The sequence below is a fragment of the Dermacentor variabilis genome, chromosome 1, assembly GCF_050947875.1.
Source record: "Dermacentor variabilis isolate Ectoservices chromosome 1, ASM5094787v1, whole genome shotgun sequence".
In the NCBI taxonomy this organism is placed as follows: Eukaryota; Metazoa; Arthropoda; class Arachnida; order Ixodida; family Ixodidae; genus Dermacentor; species Dermacentor variabilis.
This window is the reverse complement of record NC_134568.1, coordinates 253926251-253952969: the sequence shown is the minus strand read 5'-3', so window position 1 is coordinate 253952969 and position 26719 is coordinate 253926251. Positions and strand designations below refer to the sequence as shown.

At 45.3% G+C, this 26719-nt stretch overlaps 1 protein-coding gene across 1 annotated transcript in view; it reads left to right on the top strand.

Annotated features, from left to right (window-relative positions):
* LOC142561436 (G patch domain-containing protein 1) overlaps nt 1-26719 on the top strand; it is a 91779-nt gene that overhangs the window by 21698 nt on the left and 43362 nt on the right. The window contains exons 5-6 of the mRNA XM_075673447.1: nt 3281-3641; nt 8848-8977. Coding sequence (XP_075529562.1) covers nt 3281-3641; nt 8848-8977 — 491 coding nt within the window. The remainder of the gene's footprint in view (nt 1-3280; nt 3642-8847; nt 8978-26719) is intronic.

Sequence of the window (26719 nt, the reverse complement as noted above, 5' to 3'; positions counted from 1 at the left end):
GCTAGCTTCACTGGAAAGAGTTTGAGTGTTAAACATTGCCAGGGTCAGGGCCTGCCCGGGTCCCGAGATTCTTAGCACCCTCTGCTGCGTTACAAGTCTGACCGCCGCCTTGGTCAGATGCTCCGTAGCTGCTGGGGACTGAGGGCCATTGGTTGATTGAATTAGTCATTTGGGAGGGAGTGGCCGAATACTGCACTAGGGAGGCCGATTCCTGTTCTTGTGAGGGAGTGTCTTGTTGAAGCTAGGGGATCTTTCTAATTTGGTTGTACCTGGATTAGTACAGCCCCACTTGCTCTCTGCATTTTTGTCGGTGTCAGGCGCCACTCCAAGCCTGGAGGTGTAGTGTACTGGGGGAAGGTGAATTCAAGTTTCGCACCTTCAGAAAAAAAATAAAACAAGCAAGGATTCGAAATTATGACTGTGGCAACCGAGCATTCAAGCTAACTTAGTCAGGTAGCCCTGCAGGCTGTCAGGCCACCTTATGTCAGAGAATTCCAGCCCAGAGGATCCTACGTGCCTGAAAAAATGCTTGAATTATCCGCCATATATGGGTTTTGCTGATCGCTTATTATATAGTATAATATAGTAATTCAATAGTGTAGCTTAAGCACTCACACTGGGTTTTAGAGTTATATCAAATGTTACCAAATGTGAACAGTGCCAAAATTGCATTGCCAAATTTGGAAGAAAGATAAGACGGGTTGTGCTCACTGTGTGTATGTTTTTGTTTTCTGTGATGGCTTGTTGTGTGTGAGCAAATGTAGTGCAAGATGTATTACGGGAGAACCAACCCTTGTTATTGAGATTCAATTCTAGGAAAGCTTTATGTCTGCGGCCTTGAGCATGTGTTGGGCCGAGCCACATTCAGTACAAATCATATCTTTCATGTCTCAGCATTATATCCTATCCCTACATTCTCATGCTCTTACAGCACCCTTTAATTCTGATTGCTGTGCCCATGCATACTCGTCTGTCCACTGGTGCACCTCCCTAGCCACTCCCGAGTAAAGAAAGCCATGTAACATTTTCTGTACACTCCCTGCCTTTCCTGAGATAACTCATCAACATGGAACATCTGTAAGCTAGTTGTGTCATCCACACAGAAGCTGGTTAAATTAAAATTGTTTGGCAGGTTTTGTTTTTGTACAACAGATGGCATGACAAAGTTTATCTTATCTGTCAGTGTTGCTAGCATTTCTAGTTTTTTGATATAGCATACTGGTGCAAAAAGCCTGCATGTTTTTTTATTTTTTAGTTTTGTATTGTGCAGAAATTCAAGGACTTCCTATGAACTCTGATTCACAGGACTTCAATGTTGATTATTATGTGTCTTCAAGGGATGACAGTGACAAAAATGCTGTGCTGCCTGTAAAACACTAATTATCTTAATTAAAATTATTAATTAGCATGTCTTCATTTTTATTTGAATTTTCATATTAATAAACATTGTAAAATGCTCAGCCAATAAATAGCATATGAATTTAAAGCCTGCTAATGTGCTACTTAGACCAAAATTGAATTTGTTACACTTTGAAAAAACCTCCAGCACATAACAGGCACAAGTGCCTAAAATGCCTGGCACATAAAAAGTTTATAAACTCGCATAGGCGCTGGTACCAGATTTCCCTTTAGGTAGTAATTCTGACAATACCTCCTAAAGGGAAACTGTATGCTGTAATTCAGTAGAGCACTTAAATTCAAAGAACTGAAAGAAGTTTGCTGTGCAACATGTTTTCGGCGTTCCAGGAACATCTTTATGCATTGCTGTATGAACTCACAAGCTAGTTGGTCGAGGCAAGAGTTCGTAAAGTTCCATATGTAAATGGCGATGTGACAAAGGTACGTGAGAAAGGGTGGCAGCTTTTTCGCGTTCCTTTTCCTTTTGATGCAGACACCCAGTAGCCAGATTTAATTGTTATGACCAATAACACAGGATGGGAGCAATACAGTAAGTGATTTAGTTTACCATAGAACACGCAAAAAAGTTCCCGGTGCCACTGCTGCTCATTGGTACATTTGAGTATTGTTAAAAGCGGTAATGTTATAAGTGGGTTTGATTGTACTTCCTTGTCTAATTAAAATGTATTAATTTCTATGTCATCTTTTGTTTATTATTATTACTTTACAGTTATCGATTTTAACAATTGAATTTTCTTGGTGCTTGAATATATTGTTATACGTGGGTTCTACTATAACTCCCAAAGCACAACGATAGTGACTAGTGCAGTCGTTAGTGAAAGAAATCTTATCTACGAGTAAACTCCATCGGCTGTTTATACATGACTTATCATACTTCGTAGCAGTGGCTAGCCAATGAGAAAATGGTCACTGAAATACAATAAACACTGTACACGTGTCAGTATTTCATTTTGCTTAAAATTAGAAAATATTCTGTATTCAATTTGGTATTCAGATACCTTTAATTTTTCTTGAATGTTCTTATTTCATTCCATTCAGTAGGTTTGCTATTTCAGAAACCCTAATAATTTCATTTAGCTTTTTTGTACACTTCTCATGAATGTTATGAGCAGTGGAACTGAGGTAGCACTGAGAAAAAAGTTGGGTGTAGAGTGAGGTAGTGAGACTTGTTATATCATCTCTGTGTCCCTTCTATTTTTGATACAGGCAGTCTACACTCCTTGTTAGCAGTATACAGATGAAACTGCATATGACTGGAGCTGACTCTGAGCTGACTCTGAGGGCTTTGGGTGCATTCTCTCTATTCCAAAACATTGGAGAGTGTGAGGAGCCCTCAACCTCTACAGCGTGGCAGAACTAGGAAGCTCACTAGACATTCCAATCACAAAACCTAGCAGCAGCTTTAGTTGTGATATGTGCAATCGGTGTTCTTTATTTTTTTTTATCTGTTAGGTGAACTACACTGTGTATTTTAGTAAAAATATAGCATGTCACATAACAGAAACTGTGTCGTGTTCCAAATAGAGTTTATCGTAAGTAAAAAAGCTAGTTTGCTGTCTGCTTAGATATATGTTTTTTATATCTGCCATCATAAGATGTGCTACTGTAATACATATGTGGCAGATCTTTTATAAAGTTTTTGTTCTACAACTTTATATGTAAACTCTTTCTTATCAGCACCTTAGTCTGTTCTGTGAATATTCACTTTGCAAAATGTGTAGATATTGGTGTCCCAGGTCTGTTTATTTGAAGCCCAGATTAATAAACTTCGTATGTCCATATGATTAATTTATACTAGTTGTTCCAAATTTCATGTTCGGTGTGTTCATGGTACTGATGAAAAAACTTATTGTTTTTGCAGTCAGAGCATTGGTGTCAAGCTCCTAAACAAGATGGGTTGGCGCCAAGGACAAGGCATAGGAGAACGTGTAAAACGAGAAAAGCCAAAACAGGCACAGGAGCAACCAGGTGTCAAAGTGTATAGCTGTGCCTTGCCACCAGGCACAGAATCATCTGACGAAGATGAGTTCACAGCAGATCACTCATTTGCACCAGCTGACGTGGACGAAGTGCTGTATGTTCCCAAGGACAACCAACATGGCATTGGATACGTCCCTCTGGACAAGCACTCTGTGCTGTCAGCACCAATAGATATTGACCAGCCTACAACAACTAAATGCCACTTGGAAAAGAGCAAAAGAAAACTTGCTATAACAGGACAGGTAAGAAGGTTTTTATACAGCACCTATGGCATCTGTCTTTTGAGTCTTCCATTTGCTACCCTTCCCTCAGGAGAGGATAACCATTCACACTGTGTTTTAGTTATTAATGTTACATTCCTTATCATATTCGCTCTCCCTCTTGTCAGTGAATTCTATTCTATTCGTTGTAGTACATTTTAATGCGTGATGGGCTCCATCAGATGCATAGAACAATTAGAGATGATCTTCATGCCAGTTCATTACAGCCTGATGGTTCTCATTATTATTATTTTTTTTTTTTGCAAGTCATACTCGGTGTTTGCAGTCGTTTGTGTCATCGGGTCTGAAACCTCTTGTGCGCCATGTATAATCACGCAAAGGCATAAAATTTGAAGGCGACAGCAGCCATTCTGCAAATACATGCTACCCGCCATGGTGGCTTAGCAGCTGTAGTGTTGCGCTGCTAAGCATGAGGTCGCAGGATCAAATCTCAGCTGCTGTGGCCACATTTCGATGGGGTAAAATGCAAAAATGGCTGTGTCCCGTTCTTATGGGAACAATGTTTTGTAACCTGCAACAGCATCTGCTTGGAGCTTGAACCAGGTTGACCATCGTAGAGGGTTTGGCAAGGAAGATGAGGTGATGTAAAAACAAATAACTGAAGTTTAATACATCATTATGGGTGAGCGGTGCGCTCCAAGACAAAAAGTACAGAAACGTTCAGCATACTACTCCTGCACACAAGGGCAGATAAGATGTCCATGTGGCATCTCGCAGGCCTCCTTATACCCTACACCATCAGGGCAACCTCATTCTCTCTTGCTCCCTGGTAGAGGGCCTTGTCAACACACTGGTCAGCTCACACAGAGGAATATGGATGAAAACCACTCCCACGCGTAGAGGGGTTGAATGTAGGACAGGGTGTCTACCAACCAGGAAAACCGGGAATTCTCCAGGATTTTGAATAGTCTGAAAATACTCGGGGAGAACTCAGGGAATACTCAGGGAATTCTATGAGGGAAAATTAGCTGTAATTTTATTCAAAGTGAACGAAAGTCGCAGTAATGCTGGCTCGCCTAATAGAGTGGGATTGTAACGAATTGTCTTTTGGACGCCATGTTGTTGGCTGGAGAAGTTGCCAGTGTACAGTAACCACCTACTTTCCAGACGCCCAGTAATTTGGACGGCTTCGCGGCACCACCACGTACCCCATAGAGTCAATGTATAAGAATGTCTGAAATTTTGGATGCAAGAACCCTTCACCGTCCAATTTCCCGTACTTTTCGCTTTGACCGCAGGCCCGAAATGGAATTAATCAGTGTCTATTCCTTAACTGTACACGCGTCCACCCGCCTCCTGTCACAGTACAAGCACCGATGCACCTAATAATTGTACTGGTAGGCCTTTTCGGATGTGCCTGTGGCGATTTGAGCCCTTAACGGCAGTAAAAAACCTGCATTCATTTTTCGAACTGCCCGATTTTACGGATGTTTTTGCGGCCCCTAGGGAGTCCGAAGAATCATTCGTTGACTGTACAACTGACGAAGAGGATGCTTCGAATGGTCCGTAGGGCGGATGCGCAGTGGAAGGAGGACAAGAACAGAAAGGACCTACGCATTGAGGAATGAACGGGAAAGGATGCATGCCGTCACTTCTTTCAAAGAGCTTAAGCTCAAAAAACAAAGTGTTGGCTGACACCAAGATGCAGGTGTCCCTCATCCAAACCAAAATAAACTCTTTAAAGCAGTGAAACGAAACACTGAGGCGTTGTTCTCAACGTCTCAACTGTCCTGACATATGTCAGGACAGTTGAGATTGACACACCAGCTGTTGAGAGAGAATCTCACTTGTGACAAAGTTCGGGCCTCGTAGCAATGAGTTTGCTATCACTTGATAAAAATAGCTCATATTCGGAAACATTTGTTTCTATATGCATCTCTGTTTTATTCGTATTTGAGAATGTTCGACTCGATTTGCAATGAGTTTTACATTTTTTTCAAATACTTTCTTTTATGCTGTGCATTTTACTGACCCCTCCCTTCTGATTTCTTTTGAATAAAATAAATGCTACTCCCTGCTATTCAACCTGGATTAAGTCATTTTCCCTGAAATTCCCTGAGTTCTGTGTCCCTCAGGGAATTTTGCAAAAGCACTCAGGGAAAACCTGGAAAACTTTGGGAATTTGGAAATGTCAACTTGGTAGACACCCTGGTAGGACAAAGGAAAGTAGGATTTGCACTAGTGCATAATCCCTTCGCACACACCCGACGGACAAGTCTTTTCATATTGACAAGCGTGACGATTAAGCACGTGAAGTCTCAGGTGCTTGGCATCCATTCCATTCATCGCTGCACACAGTGAGCCATAACAGTGCTTACTAGATGATGGCACAGTACCATGCCGCAGCAAAAACAGAAGCTTCACCAAGGTGTCTAGTATCTGCACTTTGCTAATGCAAGTTGTCAATGTGCACCTGAAACTGTGATCGATCAGGAATAACATGCACTTTGCAAGCCCATTTAGTCACAGTTTGATGTTGTAACCCAGCATACACCATCCATGTTTTTAAATAATAAATAAGTAGTCAGCTTCCATTAACTCGACCCTCACCGGCCCAACGAGTAAACGGGTAAATACCGTAATCAAACACTGTGAGCTATAGTTATTGCTTGAAAATCTTCTTAGGGCAGGCCAAAAAATAGAAGTTTCGACGAAAGATAGTGCGCTCAATGCATTCACTGTCCCCTGAGTTCCTCCAATACAGATGCCGCTACTAAAGGGGCCACTATCGGGGTCACAAAAGGAGTTGGGCACGTACGTGCTGACTGGTCAAGTTCGAATTATCTAGCGAAGGCCAATTTTATTGGCCCTTGAGAAATGTTCTGTACAGGCAGTTGCGTGACTACATGACAGGGGAAGCCACCCAAGCCTTGCCAATCATGAAGGAACCAGTTTGCCTTCACCAGAAGGGTATCATCTCCCTCCTCCCAAGGCCCCACACCCCTGAAAAAGGGCTATAAAAGGAGGAAGGGACCAGGCACTGGCAGTTGGCCCCTGGGTGGGAGTGGACCTGTGTCTTGTCTTGTCCCCGGCTGTTTGCTCTAGTGTGTAGACTAGTACTGTTTCTTGGCGTAGCCCCTGACCTTGCTTGCTTGTGCCCTCTCATGCCACCATAGTTGACCCCTGTGACAGTCACCCATTGTCTTCGTGTGATTACAGTCAACTCTCATTACTACGGACCCTGATAATCCAACAAAAAACGCCCGTTTTATACAAAGTCCGTAATATCTGAAACGCCTCACTTCTGAAACTTTAGTCGTGATGTCTAACAACTTTGCAATATTGCAAAAAGTGAGTGACGACTGTTCAAAGTAAAGAAAAAACAAAAAGTCGCAGTATCGCCTGAAAGGGGAAGCATCGATTGTGATAGCAAATGAAGCAACATAAGTGCATCAACAGCAGCGAGCGAATTGACCTTCATGCTATCTCGCTTCAACGCGAACTAAGCGTCGAAAGCACAGCACATACGAAGCTACTAGCACTGGGTGCACTTTGTCCACATAGCAGATCACTTTCTATGTATGGCGGCAGCCGCCAGACTAGAACACCCCTCTCTCTCGCCTCATGCCCCTCCTCCTGTGCATTGCGCCCTAAAGATGGCGCGTTTCTGCCCCGCCTTCCTCCCTCGCGTGCACGATATTGAGCAGCGATCGTCGGTTGACCCTTGCAAGGCAGTTGTCAGCCTGTGTCGACACAGCAAAAGTATGTTTTATACCCCCATTTTGAAAAAAATTGCCTCTAATTTCATCCGCTGTAGCCGATAGTCTGTTGTAGCACAGTCCATTAAAAGTGAACTTCGTTGCATTAACAAAATAGGTAGAGCAAACTAAGGCTGAAATATGGTCCATTAGGTCCGAAAGTATGTTGTATGAGAGTCCATTGTAACGAGCTAGACTGTATGTACCAGCCAGCTAGCTAGAAGGCAGGGCATTATTTATACTCCTGCAGAAGTTACTTGTTGAAAAAGTTAAGCTGCAGAACATCATGTTTTGTTGTCTGGAAGGCGGATGTATATAAAAATTCAAGGCGCCCTGCGAAGGTGGATGACTAGCGGAGCTGTAAACATCTTGGTAAGAAATGTTTCCAATCACTGATAGGTCGTTTTCAAACCGCAATCGGTCATACACGCGACAACTGGAACCAAACATTTTGTCCACAAAGTCTCGGTGGAATTGTGCGCCCACACTGCTGTAAGTATCAGCCTTCTAAGGGCAGTACCTCCGTCGTTGCACCGCATTAATCGCTTCGCGATCTGGGGGACTTTCTGCTCGAGCCCGTCACTTATGGGCAGCCTCCTCGGCACGCTCCTTGCTGGTTCGCGCCACCCGCAGCTCTCGCTCATTCTCGCATCTGCGGTCCCGAAGTTGGGCCTTGTGAGCAGTGTGTTCTTCAGCAGTACGCACTATGCGTGGCCTCCTCATACTAGCGCACGCAACATACTAACTGTCTGTTTGGTTCTTAGCACAGGCGCGAAAATGCAGCGGATGGCTTGTTAGCAACCACCTGTCACACCAAATAATCAGTGCATGCTACGGCCATGAGCACTCCCTCGGTGCAGCCAAACCTAGCAGCTGGCTAAGTCAAGACCTGGGGTAGCTGTCAAAGCTGCATTACGTTCGCACTTCGCAACATCTCAAACATTAACAATCACCATCAAATCATTCTTGAATGACATTCTGTCGCACACCACACAACTGAATCTGAAATGTGTGTCCAGAAAGTCCCTCTGAAATTTTGCATACGCACCCTTGTGCTCGTGCAATTTACTGGCGTGGTACCTGTGCCACTTCGCCGCATTCTCTGCTTTGTGGCACCCATCTTCCTGTTAAGCTTGTCACTTACGGGCAGCCTCCCGGGCACGATTTTTGCTACTAGTCACCACCCATTTCCTAGCTTTCCTCTTACTACGCCAGATGTCAGCACATGCCTTGCTGGTTTGTTCCGCCTCCTGATATAGGGCAGCATTATGTAATATTGGGTGGTTTCTTAGCTTTCCTCTTGCTACGCCAGGTGTCAGCACATAGCTTACTGGTGTGCTTTGCCTCCTCAAAGAAGGCGTGGGAGTTTTGACACATGGGCATTGAAAAATTTATGGGAGGGTAGACATATACAGCTTCACTGTAATAGAAAAAGTGAGCTTCTTTAATGCTTTATGCTGGCTTTTCAGGCATTTGGTGTTGGGGCTTTTGAAGAGGATGACAGCGATATTTACGCTCGTGAAGATATGTCCCAGTACAGTTTTGAGGTAACTGACGAACCTGAGGACAAGCCTCGCAAAGTGCTTCCTGCCATTGAGGGTATGAATCTAAGGTCACTGGCTTTCTTTTGGATAGCATTTCGTGTATGTGCTGATACTAACAAAATCTGAAGCATGCATGGATAGGAATGAATTGTAATGTCTCTTATGTGTTTAGTGACTAGTCTGGCCACTTTCAAACTGCAACCTAGCATTCCAAGCAGAGTATTAAGGTTCTCATAGGGCATGTGTTTTTTTCTCAGCCAATCTAAGTAACCAAGAAAGTGCTTTTTTTTTTCATCATCGGTGCAGGATAAAGGCCTCTTCCAGAGACCACTAACTGGCATTGCCCACCACCAACCAAGCCTGCCCCATTCCTTTGTAATGTCATCAGTTCATCCAATCCTCTGCTGACATTGATTACTCTTACCCTTTGTTAACACACATTCTGTGGGTTATAATAGGCTGCTGACTATGAGTGCTGCGCATTACATGACCTATCCAACTCGATCTATTCTTCTTAATAATCACAACTGGGACTTTACCTACCTATGTTTGATTCCTAGTTCTTGGTGTTACCTTTCTATTGCTTAACCATTTGCAAATCACATTCCTTACTGTTGCTTATCACACAATCCTTAGCTTCTTGCTGAGCTTTCTTTAGCCGTCTATTTATTTGTTTATTTATTTATTTATTTATTTATTTATTTATGTTTACAGATACCCTGCAGCACCCATTCAGGGCATTATTGTAGGGGGAGTAATCACGCAAAGTACAAGTTATAATTTCATACAGGCCATACCACATCATACAAATGTGTCACATTTAATAACATTGTTAGAAGCACTGTAGAATGCAAGAGCAATGCATCACACATTTAGATCACATTTCAGAACAGGAAAAAAGAAAGAAAGAGAATGCCAACAATGGTACTGAGTTATACACAGAGGAAATACAGTTAATAACTGGAATAACAATGGAAAACAGTTGTTTTGTGAGTGTTTGAATAAGAACTGCTGCAAGAGCCGAGGAAATGGCAAAGTCGGTGCAGTAACAATCTCCTCTGGGAAGCGGTTCCACTCATGTATCGCTTTAGAAAAAAATTTACAATTAAGAGCATTTGTATGGCTCAGACTGTCAGGCTATGGTCATATGGGGGGGGGGGGGGAGGGTACGGTAGCTGCGTTCCCTCACAGACTTGTTTTTTGTTGAACCCTGTTGGTCCTTGAAAGATGGCGAAAAAAACAAGTCGCAGCCTGAAGCACTTACATTTTTCCTGTAGTAAAGCCCACCCCAGCTTTCTCATAATATCACTGCATCTTTTTTGTGGAGTCATGGACACTGCATGCAAAATGGAGTACATGTTCCTGAACATGTTCTAATTCATCTATATTTGGCTTATAGCAAGGTAGTAAGCAGTGCAAGCATATTCTAGGATTGGATAGACGTTTGACATGTAAAGTTTTCTTCATTACTATAGGTATATTTCGGAAGTTTTTTTGCAGAAAGTTTAGTACTTGACTAGCTTTTACTGTTAACTGCACCGCATGAGTATTGGAAGACAAAGTGTTAGCGAGAACTACTACTAAATATTTACATTCTGTTCTGACAGACAGGAGCAAACAATCCATGTGATAGTTGGTAACCAGAGGCTGTTCCTTATTTATAAACCTAATGATGTCACATTTGGAGAAGTCAAGCTTCAAATTCCTCAGCCCAGACCACAAAAGTAATTGAGATCCCTTCGTGTTTTGTAGAGCACACTGCAGAGGGTACTGAAAGATGTACTTATCTTTATCGGGCGACCACGTTTCGCCACCTAACAAATGTTATCGCACAGCGTAGGACGCGCCTGCATATAAAAGAAGTTTCTGGAATGTTATCGATGGTTCCGTCCACTGTCTTTCACCGCAACTTGTGTAATCTGATTGCATGTGTGCGCGACGCGAATAGTGTAAAACTTTGTGGAAGACACGCGGGTCCCAGAGGTTAATCTGGAACATTCGACAACTGATCTATAAAAGCCGACGCGCTTGACCCGCTGATCATATTTTCGACGATCACCGATCGTGTTCGCCGCTATCGTTGTGCTATAAGTGTAGCCTGTCTTGTGGGCACAGGTTCACCCAATAAAAGTTAGTTTTGTCATTCACAGTATTGCTACCGTGTTCTTCAACATCACCACCACGTGACATCTGGTGGAGGTGCTTTTTGTTCATGTACCGGATGCCCCCGACAAGCCGTAATCCAAGCCCGGACTGCAAAGAGAACACCAACGTAGTCTCGCACCATCGAGCAAGCCGCCGTATTCAACAGCTGCCCCCGGAGCACAAACTTATACCTGAGAAGACCAAGAAGATTGTGGCCAAGGCAACCCCAATGACAGCCCCAGCATCCCCCATCATGCTGCAGCAGCCCAGGGAACCACCGACGTTCCGCGGTTCCACATTTGAGGACCCGGAAAGCTGGCTGGAAACGTATGAGAGGGTCGCTACGTTTATCAGCTGGGCAAGCGACGACAAGCTGCGACATGTCTATTTCGCATTGGAGGACGCCGCCAGGACGTGGTTCGAGAATCGAGAAGCCACCTTGGACGACGTGGGACCTGTTCTGAAGCAGCTTCCTGCAAACATTTACAAGCGTCGTGCGAAAAGAGCGAGCCCAAGTTCTACTGGAGACCAGAGCGCAGCTGCCGAATGAGACGATTGCGATCTTCACTCAGGAAATGACCCGTCTGTTCCTCCACGCCGACCCGGAAATGTCCGAGGAGAAGAAAGTCCGCCTACTGATGCGTGGTGTAAAGGAGGAACTTTTCGCCGGAATGGTAAGAAGCCCACCGAAGACCGTCAACGAGTTTCTTCGTGAGGCGACGAGCATCGAGAAGACACTGGAATTGCAGAACCGGCAATTCGACCGACGCACCAAGCCAACAAGCTACGCCGGAGTTCAAACAATGGCCACCGACGACCTGCGCGAGACCATCCGGGCAGTCGTACGAGAGGAGCTTCAAAGAATCTTCCCTTCATCGCAACCTCAAGTGGCCTCAATCACCGAAATTGTCAAAGAAGAAGTCCAGCGATCACTCAGAGTTCCCGAGGTACAACCACAATCATCGCAGCCCCAGCCAGAAGCGATGACCTACGCCACCATCGCCCACCGTCAAGGTCCCCCTCCACAACTGCGCCAGGGCCCTGTAACACCACAATTCCGTCAACCACCGCCGCCGCCAGCACGCCCACCCGTCGCCCAGCACAGCTACCCGAGGAAGACAGACGTTTGGCGCGCTCCTGACCACCGCCCGCTCTGCTACCACTGCGGGGAAGCCGGCTATGTGTACCACCGATGCCCATACCGCAAGCTGGGATTGCGAGGGTTCGCCGTCGATGCACCGCGCCCTCGGGTAGGTGAACATCCTCGTGACATCGCCGACTACCTCGCCGCTACTCAGTGGAGCCCTCGACGGCCGTCCCAGTCGCCGTCACCAGGCCACTACCTGTCGCCGCAGCGCCAACCATACACTGGCCCAGCACGGGGCCGCTCTGCGAGCCCATATCTGGAAAATTAAAAGCAGCAAATGATGGAGGTGCGGTTGCTGTTCGTCGAACTGACGAAGATCCTCCGCCGTCGACGAAGATGACGAAGAGACCATCTCGACGACATAATAATGACATGCCGCCGTCCTGACGAAGTCGGGAAGCCAAGACTACACCGATGAAAGGCGACTTGACGACGCAACGTTCCAACTTCAGTTCAACCTGACGCAGCCGTGATCCGCGGAATGCCAAGACCTAACTGCAACGCCAGACAAAGAACCACCGACCTCGACGTGCTTCTCGACGGCCACGCAGTTGCTGCCTTGGTGGACACAGGGGCTGATTACTCAGTAATGAGTGGACACATCGCCACCCAGTTGAAGAAAGTTAAGACCGCATGGGAAGGTCCTCAAATTCGGACTGCTGGAGGACACCTCATCACGCCGACTGGAATCTGCACGGCAAGAATAACCATTCATGACGGGACTTACCCTGCCACCTTCGTTATCCTCCAACAGTGTTCACGAGACGTCATTCTCGGTATGGACTTCCTGAACCAGCACGGCGCAATCATCGACCTGAAGTCGAAGTCAATAACGCTGTCGGAAGATAAAGTAATACCACCAGAGAGCCCTCGTAGTCACCACAACTTGAGTGTGCTCGAAGATCAAGTGAGCATCCCGCCTCGCTCCAGCATTGTTATTTCGGTGGGCACCAAAACACCCACTGACGTAAAAGGCGTCATCGAAGGCGGCCGATGTCTACTGCTAGACCGTGAAATTTGCGTGGCAAGAGGGATCGCTTGACTGCATGGAGGGAAAACTGAAGTGTTGCTGACAAACTTCAGCCAGGAGTTCAAGCACATCAACAAGGGCACGACGATCGCGTACATCGAGGAAATTCTGGAAACCAGTAATGCGTTTGTCCTCTCGGATTCCGCCGCATCTACCCCGATGGCCATGGTTCCCGAACCAGACTACGACATTAATCCAATTCTCCCCGTGATTAAGCAACAGCAGCTCAGAAGTCTGCTCCAATGATACAAAGGCTGCTTTTCGACATCATCGAGGATTCGAGAAACACCAGTCGCCAAGCATCGCATAATCACTGAGGAGTGCACATGACCACTCCACCAGAGCCCTTACCGAGTTTCGCCGTGAGAACGTGAAGCTATAAGAAAACAAGTCGACGAAATGCTGCGCGACGACATCATCCAGCCGTCGAAAAGGCCGTGGGCATCCCCTGTTGTCCTGGTGAAGAAAAAGGACGGAACCCTACGTTTCTGCGTCGATTATCGTCATCTGAACAAGATCACGAAGAAGGGCGTACACCCCCTCCCGTGGATAGACGACGCATTGAATCGGCTCTGCAACGCTAAATACTTCTTGTCGATGGGCCTCAAGTCTGGCTATTGGCAAATAGAAGTCGACGAAAGAGATCGCGAAAAGACCGCCTTCATCACCCCCAGATGGCCTCTACGAGTTTAAGGTTATGCCATTTGGACTGTGCTCGACGCCTGCAACGTTCGAGCGCGTGATGGACACGGTTTTAGCAGGATTGAAGTGGCAGACCTGTCTCGTTTACTTGGATGATGACGTTGTCTTCGCCGGAAATTTTGACGATCACCTTAGGCGGCTTGCAACAGTACTAGAGGCCATCAAGTCATCAGGGCTCACTATGAAGCCAGAAAAGTGTCGTTTCGCTTACGATGAGCTTCCCTTCCTAGGCCACATCATCAGCAAGTCTGGAGTCCGCCCCGACCCGCAGAAGACAGCTGCCATCGCAATGTTCCCGCAGCCCATCGACAAGAAGGCAGTGCGTAGATTTCTTGGCATGTGTGCCTACTACAGGCGATATGTCAAGGACTTTTCACACATCGCTGAGCTGCTGACACAGCTAACTAAATGTGACGTCGAGTTCAAGTGGGATACGCCGCAGGCCGATGCATTTCAAGAACTCAAACGACGCATGCAGTCGCCACCCATACTTGCGCACTTCGACGAGCACGCCGATACCAAAATCCACACTGACGCCAGTAGCCTAGGCCTTGGTGCCGTCCTTGTCCAGAGAAAAGATGGACATGAGCACGTGATAGCTTACGCTAGCCGGTCGTTGTCAAAAGCAGAAGGCAATTATTCTACAACGGAAAAGGAATGCCTCGCCATCGTTTGGGCTACAGTGAAATTTCGCCCTTACCTATATGGCAGGCCCTTCAAAGTGGTCAGCGGCCATCACGCATTGTGTTGGCTAGCTAACTTAAAGGACCCGTCAGGACGGCTGGCACGGTGGAGCCTCAGACTACAAGAATACGACATCACTGTAACATACCGTGTTTGGGTATGGACCCCGATACGCCGATGAGGACTCAGTGAAAAACTACACCGACGCTATTTCGGACCCTACAAGGTCATCCGACATATTGGCGCTCTGGACTATGAGGTCGTGCCAGACAGCATCATTCACAGCAGCGCCGCGCACGATCTGAAGTGGTCCACGTGGTGTGCCTTAAACCCTTTTACGGACGCTGACGAACTTCCTTATTTTTGTTGTTTTCTTTGCTATGAGTGCTTTTGCTTATTACGTTCGTTTGTTTGCAGCATTCGGTCGATGCTTTTTAAGAGGGGGGTAATGATACGTGTACTTATCTTTATCGGGCAACCACGTTTCGCTGCCTAACAAATGTTATCGCGCAGCGCAGAACGCGCCTGCATGTAAAAGAAGTTTCTGGAATGTTATCGATGGTTCCGTCCGCTGTCTTTCACTGCAACTTGTGTAATCTGATTGCATGTATGCGCGACGCGAATAGCGTAGAACTTTGTGGAAGACACGCGGGTCCCAGCGGTTAATCTGGAACATTCGACGACTGATCTATAAAAGCTGACACTCTTGACCCGCTGATCAGCTTTTCGACGATCGCCGACCGTGTTCGCCGCTATCGTTGTGCTATAAGTGTAGCCTCTCTTGTGGGCACTGGTTCGCCCAATAAAAGTTAGTTTTGTCATTCACGGTATCGCTACTGTGTTCTTCAGCATCACCACCACGTGACAATACTAACTGGAACGCCAGTACATATTTCTTTTTTTAAATGTCAGCCCATAAAGCCATTGAAAAGAAGAATTGTCACAAGTACTAGCACATCCTCTTGCATATGAGCATTGACGTTCGAACTTGTTAGTAAGACATACTTAAGAATGTTAAATGCAGTTATGTACAGGAACAAGCAAGTGGGTACAAGCACTGTGTTTTCGCATTTGCTTTACAGGCCGCCATTGGAATATGAACCTGGCAACGTTTAACGCTAGAACGTTATCTAGTGAGGCGAGTCTAGCAGTGCTATTGGAGGAATTAGAGGGCAGTAAATGGGATATAATAGGGCTCATTGAATTTAGGAGGCCGAAAGGAGCCTATACAGTGCTAAAAAGCGGGCACGTCCTGTGCTACCGGGGCTTAGCGGAGAGAAGAGAACTAGGAGTCGGATTCCTGATTAATAAGAATATAGCTGGTAACATACAGGAATTCTATAGCATCAACAAGAGGGTGGCAGGTCTTGTTGTGAAACTTAATAAGAGGTACAAATGAAGATTGTACATGTCTACGCCCCTACATCCAGTCATAATGACCACGAAGACGAAAGCTTCTATGAAGACGTGGAATCGGCGATGGGTAGAGTGAAAACTAAATACACTATACTAATGGGCGACTTTAATGCCAAGGTAGGCAAGAAGTAGGCTGGAGACAAGGCAGTGGGCGAATATGGCATAGGCACTAGGAATAGCAGGGGAGAGTTATTAGTAGAGTTTGCGGAACAAAATAATATGAGGATAATGAATACCTTCTTCCGCAAGCGGGACAGCCGAAAGTGGACCTGGAGGAGCCCGAACGGCAAGACTAGAAATGAAATAGACTTCATACTCTGCGCTAACCCTGGCATCATACAAGATGTGGACGTGCTCGGCAAGGTGCGCTGTAGTGACCACAGGATGGTAAGAACTCGAATTAGCCTAGACCTGAGGAGGGAACGGAAGAAACTGGTACATAGGAAGCCGATTAATGAGTTAGCGGTAAGAGGGAAAATAGAGGAATTCCAGATCAAGCTACAGAACAGGTATTTGGCTTTAACTCCGGAAGAGGACCTTAGTGTTGAAGCAATGAACGACAATCTTGTGGGCATCATTAAGGAGTGTGCAATGGAAGTTGGTGGTAACTCCGTTAGGCAGGATACCAGCAAACTATCGCACGAGACGAAAGATCTGATCAAGAAACGCCAATGTATGAAAGCATCTAACCCTACAGCTGGAATAGAACTGGCAGAACTTTCAATGTTAATCAACAAGCGTAAGACAGCTGACATAAGGAAGTATAATATGGATAGAATTGAACATGCTCTCAGGAACGGAGGAAGCCTAAAAACAGTGAAGAATAAACTAGGACTTGGCAAGAATCAGATGTATGCGTTAAGAGACAAAGCCGGCAATATCATTACTAATATGGATGAGATAGTTCAAGTGGCTGAGGATTTCTATAGAGATTTATACAGTACCAGTGGCACCCTCGACGATAATGGAGAAATTAGTCCAGAGGAATTCGAAATCCCAAAGGTAACGCCGGAAGAAGTAAAGAAAGCCATGAGAGATATGCAAAGGGGGAAGGCAGCTGGGGAGGATCAGGTAACAACAGATTTGTTGAAGGATGGTGGACAGATTGTTCTGGAGAAACTGGCCACCCTGTATACGCAATGCCACATGACCTCGAGCGTACCGGAATCTTGGAAGAACGCTAACATAATCCTAATCCATAAGAAAGGGAACGCCAAAGACTTGAAAAATTATAGACCGATCAGCTTACTGTCCGTTGCCTACAAACTATTTACTAAGGTAATCTCAAATAGAATCAGGAACACCTTAGACTTCTGTCAAGCAAAGGACCAGGCAGGATTCCGTAAAGGCTACTCAACAATAGATCATATTCACACTATCAATCAGGTGATAGAGAAATGTGCGGAATATAACCAACCCTTATATATAGCTTTCATTGATTACGAGAAAGTGTTTGATTCTGTCGAAACCTCAGCAGTCATAGAGGCATTACGGAATCAGGGTGTAGACGAGCCGTATGTAAAAATACTGAAAGATATCTATAGCGGCTCCACAGCCACCGTAGTCCTCCATAAAGCAAGCAACGAAATCCCAATAAAGAAAGGCGTCAGGCATGGAGATACGATATCTCCAATGCTATTCACAGCGTGTTTACAGGAGGTATTCAGAGACCTGGATTGGGAAGAATTGGGGATAAAAGTTAATGGAGAATAGCTTAGTAACTTACGATTCGCTGATGATATTGCCTTGCTTAGTAACTCAGGGGACCAATCGTAATGCATGCTCACTGACCTGGAGAGGCAAAGCAGTAGAGTGGGTCTAAAAATTAATCTGCAGAAAACTAAAGTAATGCTTAACAGTCTCGGAAGAGAACAGCAGTTTACAATAGGCAGCGAGGCACTGGAAGTCGTAAGGGAATACATCTACTTAGGGCAGGTAGTGACGGCGGATCCGGATCATGAGACGGAAATAATCAGAAGAATAAGAATGGGCTGGGGTGTGTTTGGCAGGCATTCTCAGATCATGAACAGCAGGTTGCCATTATCCCTCAAGAGAAGAGTATATAATAGCTGTGTCTTAACAGTACTCACCTACGGGGCAGAAACCTGGAGGCTTACAAAAAGGGTTCTACTCAAATTGAGGACGACGCAACGAGCTATGGAAAGAAGAATGATAGGTGTAACGTTAAGGGATAAGAAAAAAGCAGATTGGGTGAGGGAACAAACGCGAGTTAATGACATCTTAGTTGAAATCAAGAAAAAGAAATGGGCATGGGCAGGACATGTAATGAGGAGGGAAGATAACCGATGGTCATTAAGGGTTACGGACTGGATTCCAAGGGAAGGGAAGCGTAGCAGGGGGCGGCAGAAAGTTAGGTGGGCGGATGAGATTAAGAAGTTTGCAGGCATGGCATGGCCACAGTTAGTACATGACCGGGGTTGTTGGAGAGGTATGGGAGAGGCCTTTGCCCTGCAGTGGGCGTAACCAGGCTGCTGCTGCTGCTGCTGCTGATGATGATGATGATGATGATGATGATGATGATGATGATGATGATGATGATGATGATGATACACACCCTGTGTGTGTGAGAGAGAGAGAAAGAGAGGGTGTTCTTTTCTTCCCCCCCTCAATAATTGGCCTCAGCCTCCTATAGCACAGTTCAGCCTCTTAAGATGTTTTGCATGAATAGGCGAGCATTACTTGCTTTGCAAATTACGGTGTTGAGATAGCTAATTATCACATTTACCCTAAATAGCTGATAAATTGTTCACCTTAAGCACATGTTACAATAGTAGTTTTGAAGCCAGGCTGTAGTGAAGTCATATATGCTTAGTGGAAATCCTGAGACTAAACAGTTTTTCAATAGGTTACAAAATGCACTGGGGCTCTGGAGAAGTGCTGACACATTATTTCAAAATTGTGAAAATGCTACCACATACTTTTCACATGTAAAAGGACGGCACTTTAACATGTATGAAGGTTGGGGAAGCACAATATATATTGATACATAATTTGTTCTCGAATTTCCAGACATGGCATTATTGACATTATCATGACATCATGACACATAGCAAAATTTGCTGACATCATGTAGCAATAAGGCTAAGTATGATTACATTGCTCATTAAAAATAACCAGAGTGCAGCGCATAGCTCTTGTGGCTGCACTTGCTTATGGCAGCCGCAGCAATCGCAGGAACAGAGTGAGACAAGGTACCATGACATCATTATGCATCCACCTCCAGGATACTGAAACTGGTTCTTAGATATGTGTTATAGTAAATTATTTAAAGGGCCCCTCAACAGGCCACATAGGAAATTTCTGTTATACGCTGGAAGTTGTTACGTGTCCTGTAGGGAGCGTTCTGCCAGAAACATTTTTCAAATTGGTCCATTAATAGCCGAGATTAAAATATTTCATTGCCCCGAACCCATGATTTCAGGAAGCGAGGGCCACTGCCATGAGAGACACTCTCTCCAGTTGCCCCATCTAGCCTCCGCATGCGAAATTCTTTCCCTGCATTCTCCCATACTGGAGCTTGAGGATCGCGTGACGCATATGTCACGGGTCCCACCTTCATTTTTTTCTCCTCGCTTTTTTGCTGCGTGGCGCACTTCTGCTGACGGTGTCGCATGTGAGCTGTTGCGATTGTCTCGGTTCATGCAGCGCGCGATATTGCGCACTGTGCACAAGAACACGTGACTATGGTACAGTAAAAGCTAGTTAATTCAGATCTCATGGGACTGGGAAAAATGTCTGAATTATCTAAATGCCAAATTAACAAATGAACAGGAAAAAAATCATTAAAATCAAGTTGGAGAAGCATACCTTTATTTACTGAAGTATTTTGCTATTGTCGTCTGCTTTTTCGAGCAGATTCCGGCTGACATGACAATTTTTCTTAACTCTTCCAAGTGGCCAACAGCCCGCAAACTGTCGGAAGTGCTCAGGTAAATGTCCTTCAATATCAAAAGCGCCTCTGTGACTTCTCGTGAGGTGCGATGAGGTTGCTGCTGCACCTCGCATGACTCTTCGTCTGAATCATGGTCTTCCCGGGCACCCGTGACATCATTAATAATTTCTTCGTCGGTCAGGAGACCAATCACGGCGACACAATCATCAATCGCGATGTAGTCCTGAAGGGTCACATCTGTGGGAAGGACAGCATCAAAGGTCGGGCAGTCATCATCGGTGGACACGGCGGACACCTCGTCGGCTACTGCCACATGCTCGGGCCTCACGAAACTGCTGTGCCGAAAACAGTTGGCGATGACTTGCGGAGGTTTATTTTTCCACACGTGGGCGATGATGTTGCACTGCGCCGAGTAAGTCCACTTCATACAGCTTTCCAACTTCTGAACATAAGATCATTCGCTGTAGCAGGTGCTTTCGGTACTTCGACTTCACATAGTGAATGATACCCTAGTCCATCGGCTAAAAGGCACGTGTAGTGTTGGGCGGCAAAAAAACTACCTTGACGCTCTTCAGTTCTACTGTACAGTTATGTGCACTGTAGTTGTCAACAACCATAATTATCTTGCGGTCCTTAGATGTGAAGTGCTGGTCTAACTGCCGCAGCCAGCCTAAAAAAATGTCCGAGGTCACCCAAGCCTTCCTGTTCGCTCTATACTTGACAGGAAGGCTTTTGATGTTTTAAAACAATGTGGCTTATGCGCCTTCCCGTTGACAACAAGTGCCAAGCGCTCCGTGCCAGTCATATTGGCGGCAAGAAGCACAGTTATCCTTTGCTTGCACTTCTTTCCACCAATGCACGGGTCCCCTTTGAAAGTCACCGTCTTCTCTGGCAGAGCTCTGAAAAATAAAGCAGTTTCGTTTGCATTGAACACGTCATTTGGTTCATATGAGGCGATGTAGTCAAGCAGCTTCACATTTTTCCACTGTGGTGTCACGCTTTGGTCAACGCTAGCCTTTTCGCCGCACACACTTCTGAAGACGAGTTCGTGTCTCTCTTGAAACCTTGCGAACCACCCTTCTGAAGCTCTGAACAATTCTATGTTTATCATTGCAGCGTACTTCTCACCTTGGGCCATGATGAGAGGTCCGCTTAAAGGCAGGTGCGCGTTATGACAGTCAATAACCCACTGGAGCAAAGCTTCTTCGAGCTGAGGATGAGCTGCGGTTCGTAACCGCTTTCTTGATGCATGAAACTTCTCGCTTTTGAAGGCTTGAAGAATCTGTTGTTCATTTTTCACGTACATTCCCAACGTGCTATGCTTCACGTTGTACTTGGTCATAACGTGCTGTCGCGATTCGCCGTTCTTCAAAGCCTGCAAAATTTCCACCTTAGTTGCCAACCTCTTGGCTTCGTATTTCTGCCGCTTTGCCGGCGTTGCCATCACTGTAGCGCACGATGGTGGTGACATGCAAAACATGGTCACAATGAAAAAAGAAAATTCCACAAGAAGAGATGATGCCGACTTGGCAACACACGGGAAAATGGCGCCGAAGGCGCAGTGGGGCAAAGAAAGAAGACACCAACGTTCGGTGATGCTGCGATCGCCCCCACTAATTGATGACGATGGTGATGCCTCTCAGGTTTCAGTTTCATTCCAGTGGTGCCAGCACTGCTTTACCACACTTTCGTGTAGCGGCAGCCATTGTCATTTGTCCGAATTAAGGGGTGCGGGGCCGAATTCTGACGAATTAATGAAGGTTTGGTCCCATAGACTAACATGCACTTTGGCCGGGACCAATAGAGCCGTCCAAATTTTCCTAATTAACAGGTGTCAAATTAACTACCTTTTACTGTATAAGTCAGTGCTACGCGAATACTGAGGCAGACATAAGCGGTTCACAGAGCATGATCGTGTGATGGAACACGGTAGAAAATGACATACTTTCGTTGTCTGCGCACGCGACTACACGATGCAGGAACAAGCAGACAAAATGGAAGTACATTTCTCTTGCTGCTGTGTGAAGTAAAACAAGAACACGCAAGGATTTGGTTTGTGTGTTTTATTGTTTTTCTAACCTTCAATTAGTTTATTGAAGCAACAGATTGTACAAATAACAGATACTGCCTTGAATAATTCTCGAAGTCACATGTCACTACGAGCGACGTCGCAGCAGTGTAATGTACGTAGACGCACTTGTGCAATAAACGTCGACACTTCGGCTGGGAGTGCAGCACCTTCAAGGAGAAGGGAAAATGGCGTTTGGTTTGAAATTTCAGTTCTTTCCACAGCACGTAGCGATGTAATACTTGGCAGACAGGAACATTAGTGTGCATTGTATGCACGGCGCTTGTCATCTCAAAATGGCCAGACCTGGTGAGGGGCCCTTTAAGGCACTGCGATGCTTTTCAGTATTTTTTTCTAGAGTTTTATTTATTTATTTATTTATTTATTTATTTATTTATTTATTTATTTATTTATTTATTTATTTATTAGTTACCTGTTTCGCCTTTGCAGGCATCACAGCAGGGAGTATGTACAGGGAGTATCAAAAACGTAAAGCACAATAAATATCACCATTACTTTCGATACTAACAAGGTCAGGCAAATGACTCATTTCACTCTTCTATAGATTGGACAAAGAAAAGAATATCTGATGACGTCACTCCTAAAAGAAACCTCGTGAACTGTTAGTCTGGGATAGCATCTCTGTGGATTTCATTTAATGCAAAGAAAAAATGGCAGATTGAAAATATCATGACAGTACTTCTTTAATGGTTTCCCTAAAGAAAGAGAAAAAGTTTTGTTGAAAGGCAAGTGGGAAGTCCGCTGGCTTCACCGTAACAGTGTAGCGTGCAGCAAGAACCTGAGCATCACTCAGCAGTGTGGAGAAGGAGGGAGAGAGAAGGACAGGAAGAAAGAGGTCTCTCTCACACTCTGCCGGATGATACTAACTGGAACACCAGTGCATACTTTAGCAGATTTAATGCTAGTCTCAGGATTTCTTCAAGGACTTCCTTATTATCTAGCTTCATTTCTGCAATTGTAACATGTGCTTAAAGGGAAAAGTTAGAAAGTGAATTTATAAAACTTAGTAATTAAGCTCCGTGAGCATTGTGGCTTGTCATGCAAGTAATGCTCACGTCTTTTAGCTGTCAACATAAAGTGATGAAACTGCACTGTCTGTCACACATGTTCAAAGATCTGAGGTTTATTTTATAATCATTCATTGCATATTCCCTTGTTTTCACCCCTTTTAATGGCTCAGATGTCACCATGCCACTGTTATCTTCTGGATTGGCCACTTGGCATGACAAATAATAAGGAACAAAGAATTAAAAAAAATGAAATTGGTGTTTACAAGATATGGCCCCTGTAGGAAAGGAAAAAAGTCACTAAACCTAACGTATGCAAAATTGTTTTGGCATGTGCATTTGGCTCAGCTCATCCAAAACCTGGATGGGTAGCTGTCTAGTGTGCCATGCATTGACATCCAAGTCAACCGGTCCCAATAACTCAGTTGTTGACTTTGAGACCTCCTTTTCCATTTCATAATTGTCAGAATGGTGATCATCATGTGAAATAGTAAATTTGAATTGAAAACACAGAAAATGCCTCAGTATATCCACTAGCCATTAAGAAAGGCTGTCCTGAGCCATTTTGCCTTTTTGTGGAGTCCACCACAACAGCCATGGCATGACATGGCAGTGCAATATAATATAGGTGATGTTGCTGGTGTGCATATTCTGTCATGACCATGGCTGTGTGAGGCGCTACTTATAGCCCTGTCACATGGTCAATGTCAGTGTCCATTGAATTCACTGGCTGTGGAATTTTCAATGGTCCTTTATGGCTGCTGCTGCTGCTGCTGCTGCTGCTACATGGCACATCAGGAAACTTTCATGTGTTAGGACACATGGCATTAGGAACACTGGATGCAGGCAACTACATTTGACAAACATTTGTAATGAAGCCACTGCATTTGAAAGAATGGGACTTGTAAGGTGTACGTTCCACTACACAGCACCTTCGTCCAATCTGGTGTGCGTTTACCCAGGGTGTCTACCAACCGGGAAAACCGGGAATTCTCAGGGATTTTGAATAGTCTGGAAATACTCAGGGAAAACTCAGGGAATTTGTGCTTCTGTCAGGGAAAATTAGCTGGAATTTTGTTGAAAGGGAGCGAAAGTGGCAATAATGCTGGCTCGAGGCATGTGCATTTGGCTCAGCTCATCCAAAACCTGGATGGGTAGCTGTCTTGTGTGCCATGCATTGACATCTAAGTGAACCGATCCCAATAACTCAGTTGTTGACTTTGGGACCTCCTTTTCCCAAAGTCAAAGAATTTTGTTGAAAGGGAGCGATAGTGGCGGTAATGCTGGCTCGAGTCACACAGATGAATCGTAACGAATCGTCTTTGACGCCGTGTCGCCGGCTTGAGGAGTTGCCAGTGTACAGTCAGCGACCGACTTTCCGGACGCCCGATAATTCGGACGGCTTCGCGGCACTGCCACGTACCCCATAGAGTGAATGTATAGAACGTCTAAAATTTCGGACGCAAGAACCCTTCGCCGTCCGATTTTCCGAACTTTTTGCCGTGACCGAAGGTCCGAAACGGCATTAACCAAAGCCACCACCGCCGCCATCTTCATTACCTCGCCGCCTCGAACTGGCGTTCTCGCACGCAGATCCGCTGGCAGCCGCAGCCACAAACGCCGCAACGCTAGGTTTAGCAGCTTTGACGTTCGCTATTAAGCTTCTTGCCGTTCTGTGCCGTGTTTTTTCATTATAGAATTCGCCGCTGTTAGCAATGGCACCGACTCCGCCTTTGTGGTCCTCGCAATTGGCTTCGAAGCTCGGAAAGCACAACGCGTTGCGTGAGCCGGTTCCCGAAAGTCAGCTTCGCCTCAATACAGAAATGTTACGCGGTGAAGCATACGCAAAAGTATTGCGGTGAAGCATAAGCGTGGGAAGGGGCAATTGTCACGGCACACAGTATTATCCCTTAATTATACACGCGTGATCCCGCTATCTCCTGTCACAGTACGAGCACCGATATGCCCAATAAGTCTACTGGCAGGTCTTCGGATCTGTTTCGGATGTGCCCGTGGCGACTTGAGCTCTTAAGGGCAGTGCATTCATTTTTTCGAACTGCCCGATTTTTCGGATGTCTTCGCGGCCCCTAGGCAGTCCAAGTGGATGCTTCAAATGGTCCGTGGGGCGAACGTGCGGCGCAAGGAGGACGCGAACAGGAAGGACCTACACATTGAGGAATGAACAGGAAAGGAAGCGTGCCGCCGCTTTTTTGAAGGACCTTGAGTTCAAAAAGCAAAGTGTTGGCTGAAGCCAAGACGCAGGTGTCCCTCTATCCAAACTAAAGTGAACTGTTTAAAGCAGTGAAACGCAACACTGAGGCATTGTGCGCAGGCTGATAGTATGTCAGGGCATATCAATCGTTCTCTTGGTAACAGCGCAAAGGGACATGGAGAAAAGGAAGAAACACAACACGGGCGCCCGTGTTGTTGTGTTTCTTCCTTTTCTGCATGTCTCTTTGCAATGTTACCAAGAGTATGATGAATCCTAACCAACTCACCCACCTTGCTATATTGCTTCAGCACATGTCAGGACAGTTGAGGTTGACTTACCAGCTATTGAAGAAGAATCTCACTTGTGACAAAGTTTGGCCTCATGCCAATGAGCTTGCTATTAGTTAGAAATAGCTCATGTTCAATAATATTGATTTCTGTATGCCTATTCATTTTATTCGTATTTGAGAATGTTAGACTCGATTTGCAATGGGTTTTACCATTTTTTCTAAGATATTTTATTCGCTGTGCATTTTACTAACCCCTCCACTCTGTTTTCTTTTTGAATAAAATAAACACTGCTCCTTAATATTCAAACTAAATTAAGTTGTATTTTTTATTTTTAAACATCCTTACTAGATAGTGAAAGCATTGGGCGACGTGGTGTCAGCCCATCTTGACATAAAACAATGTTCTGTGTCACTCAGGAAATATTGCAATGGCAGCCAGGGAAAAACAGGAAAACTCAGAGAATTTAGAGATGTCAACTTGGTAGACACCATGGTTTACCCTATTAGCAGTACTGGACTGCAGTGTATTTTCAATTATGTTATTGTGTTGTGCATGTAAAAGCCTCGTTATACAATGTCAAGGCTGAAGTGTTGCATCATAAGCTGTGGTAAGCCTTGCAAACTTGGCCAACGCATTGCAGCCAATGTGTTACTGTAGACAATCACTGTTTGCAACAGTTATTGCTTTTTGATGCTGCACTGACCAGTTCTACCCATGTAAACTGGTCCTAACTCCTCTTGTCTGTGAGAGAGAAACAGCCCACAATACATCAACAGTTCAGTAGAGTTTCATGGTACCACATTGCATATGTTCAGTTGATATGTTCCTGTGCTGGTTTCAGCAAGTACATAGTGACACAATTTAGAGCTTAGCAGAGGTTGTTGTGCGTGTGTTTTTGGCTATGGTGTATCATTCCTATACTCATGTTTTAAAGGGCCCCTTACCAGGCCCCATAGCAAATTTTGCTTATACGCTGGAAGTTGTTACGTGTCCTCTAGGGAGCATTCTGCCGCAAACCCATGATTTCAGAAGGTGAGCTCCACTGCCAAGCAAGACTCTATCCACTCGCCCCTTCTAGCCTCCGAAAGCGAAATTCCTTCCCTGCGTTCTCTCACACAGGACCTCGAGGATCGCGTGACGCATATGTCACAGGCCCTGCCTT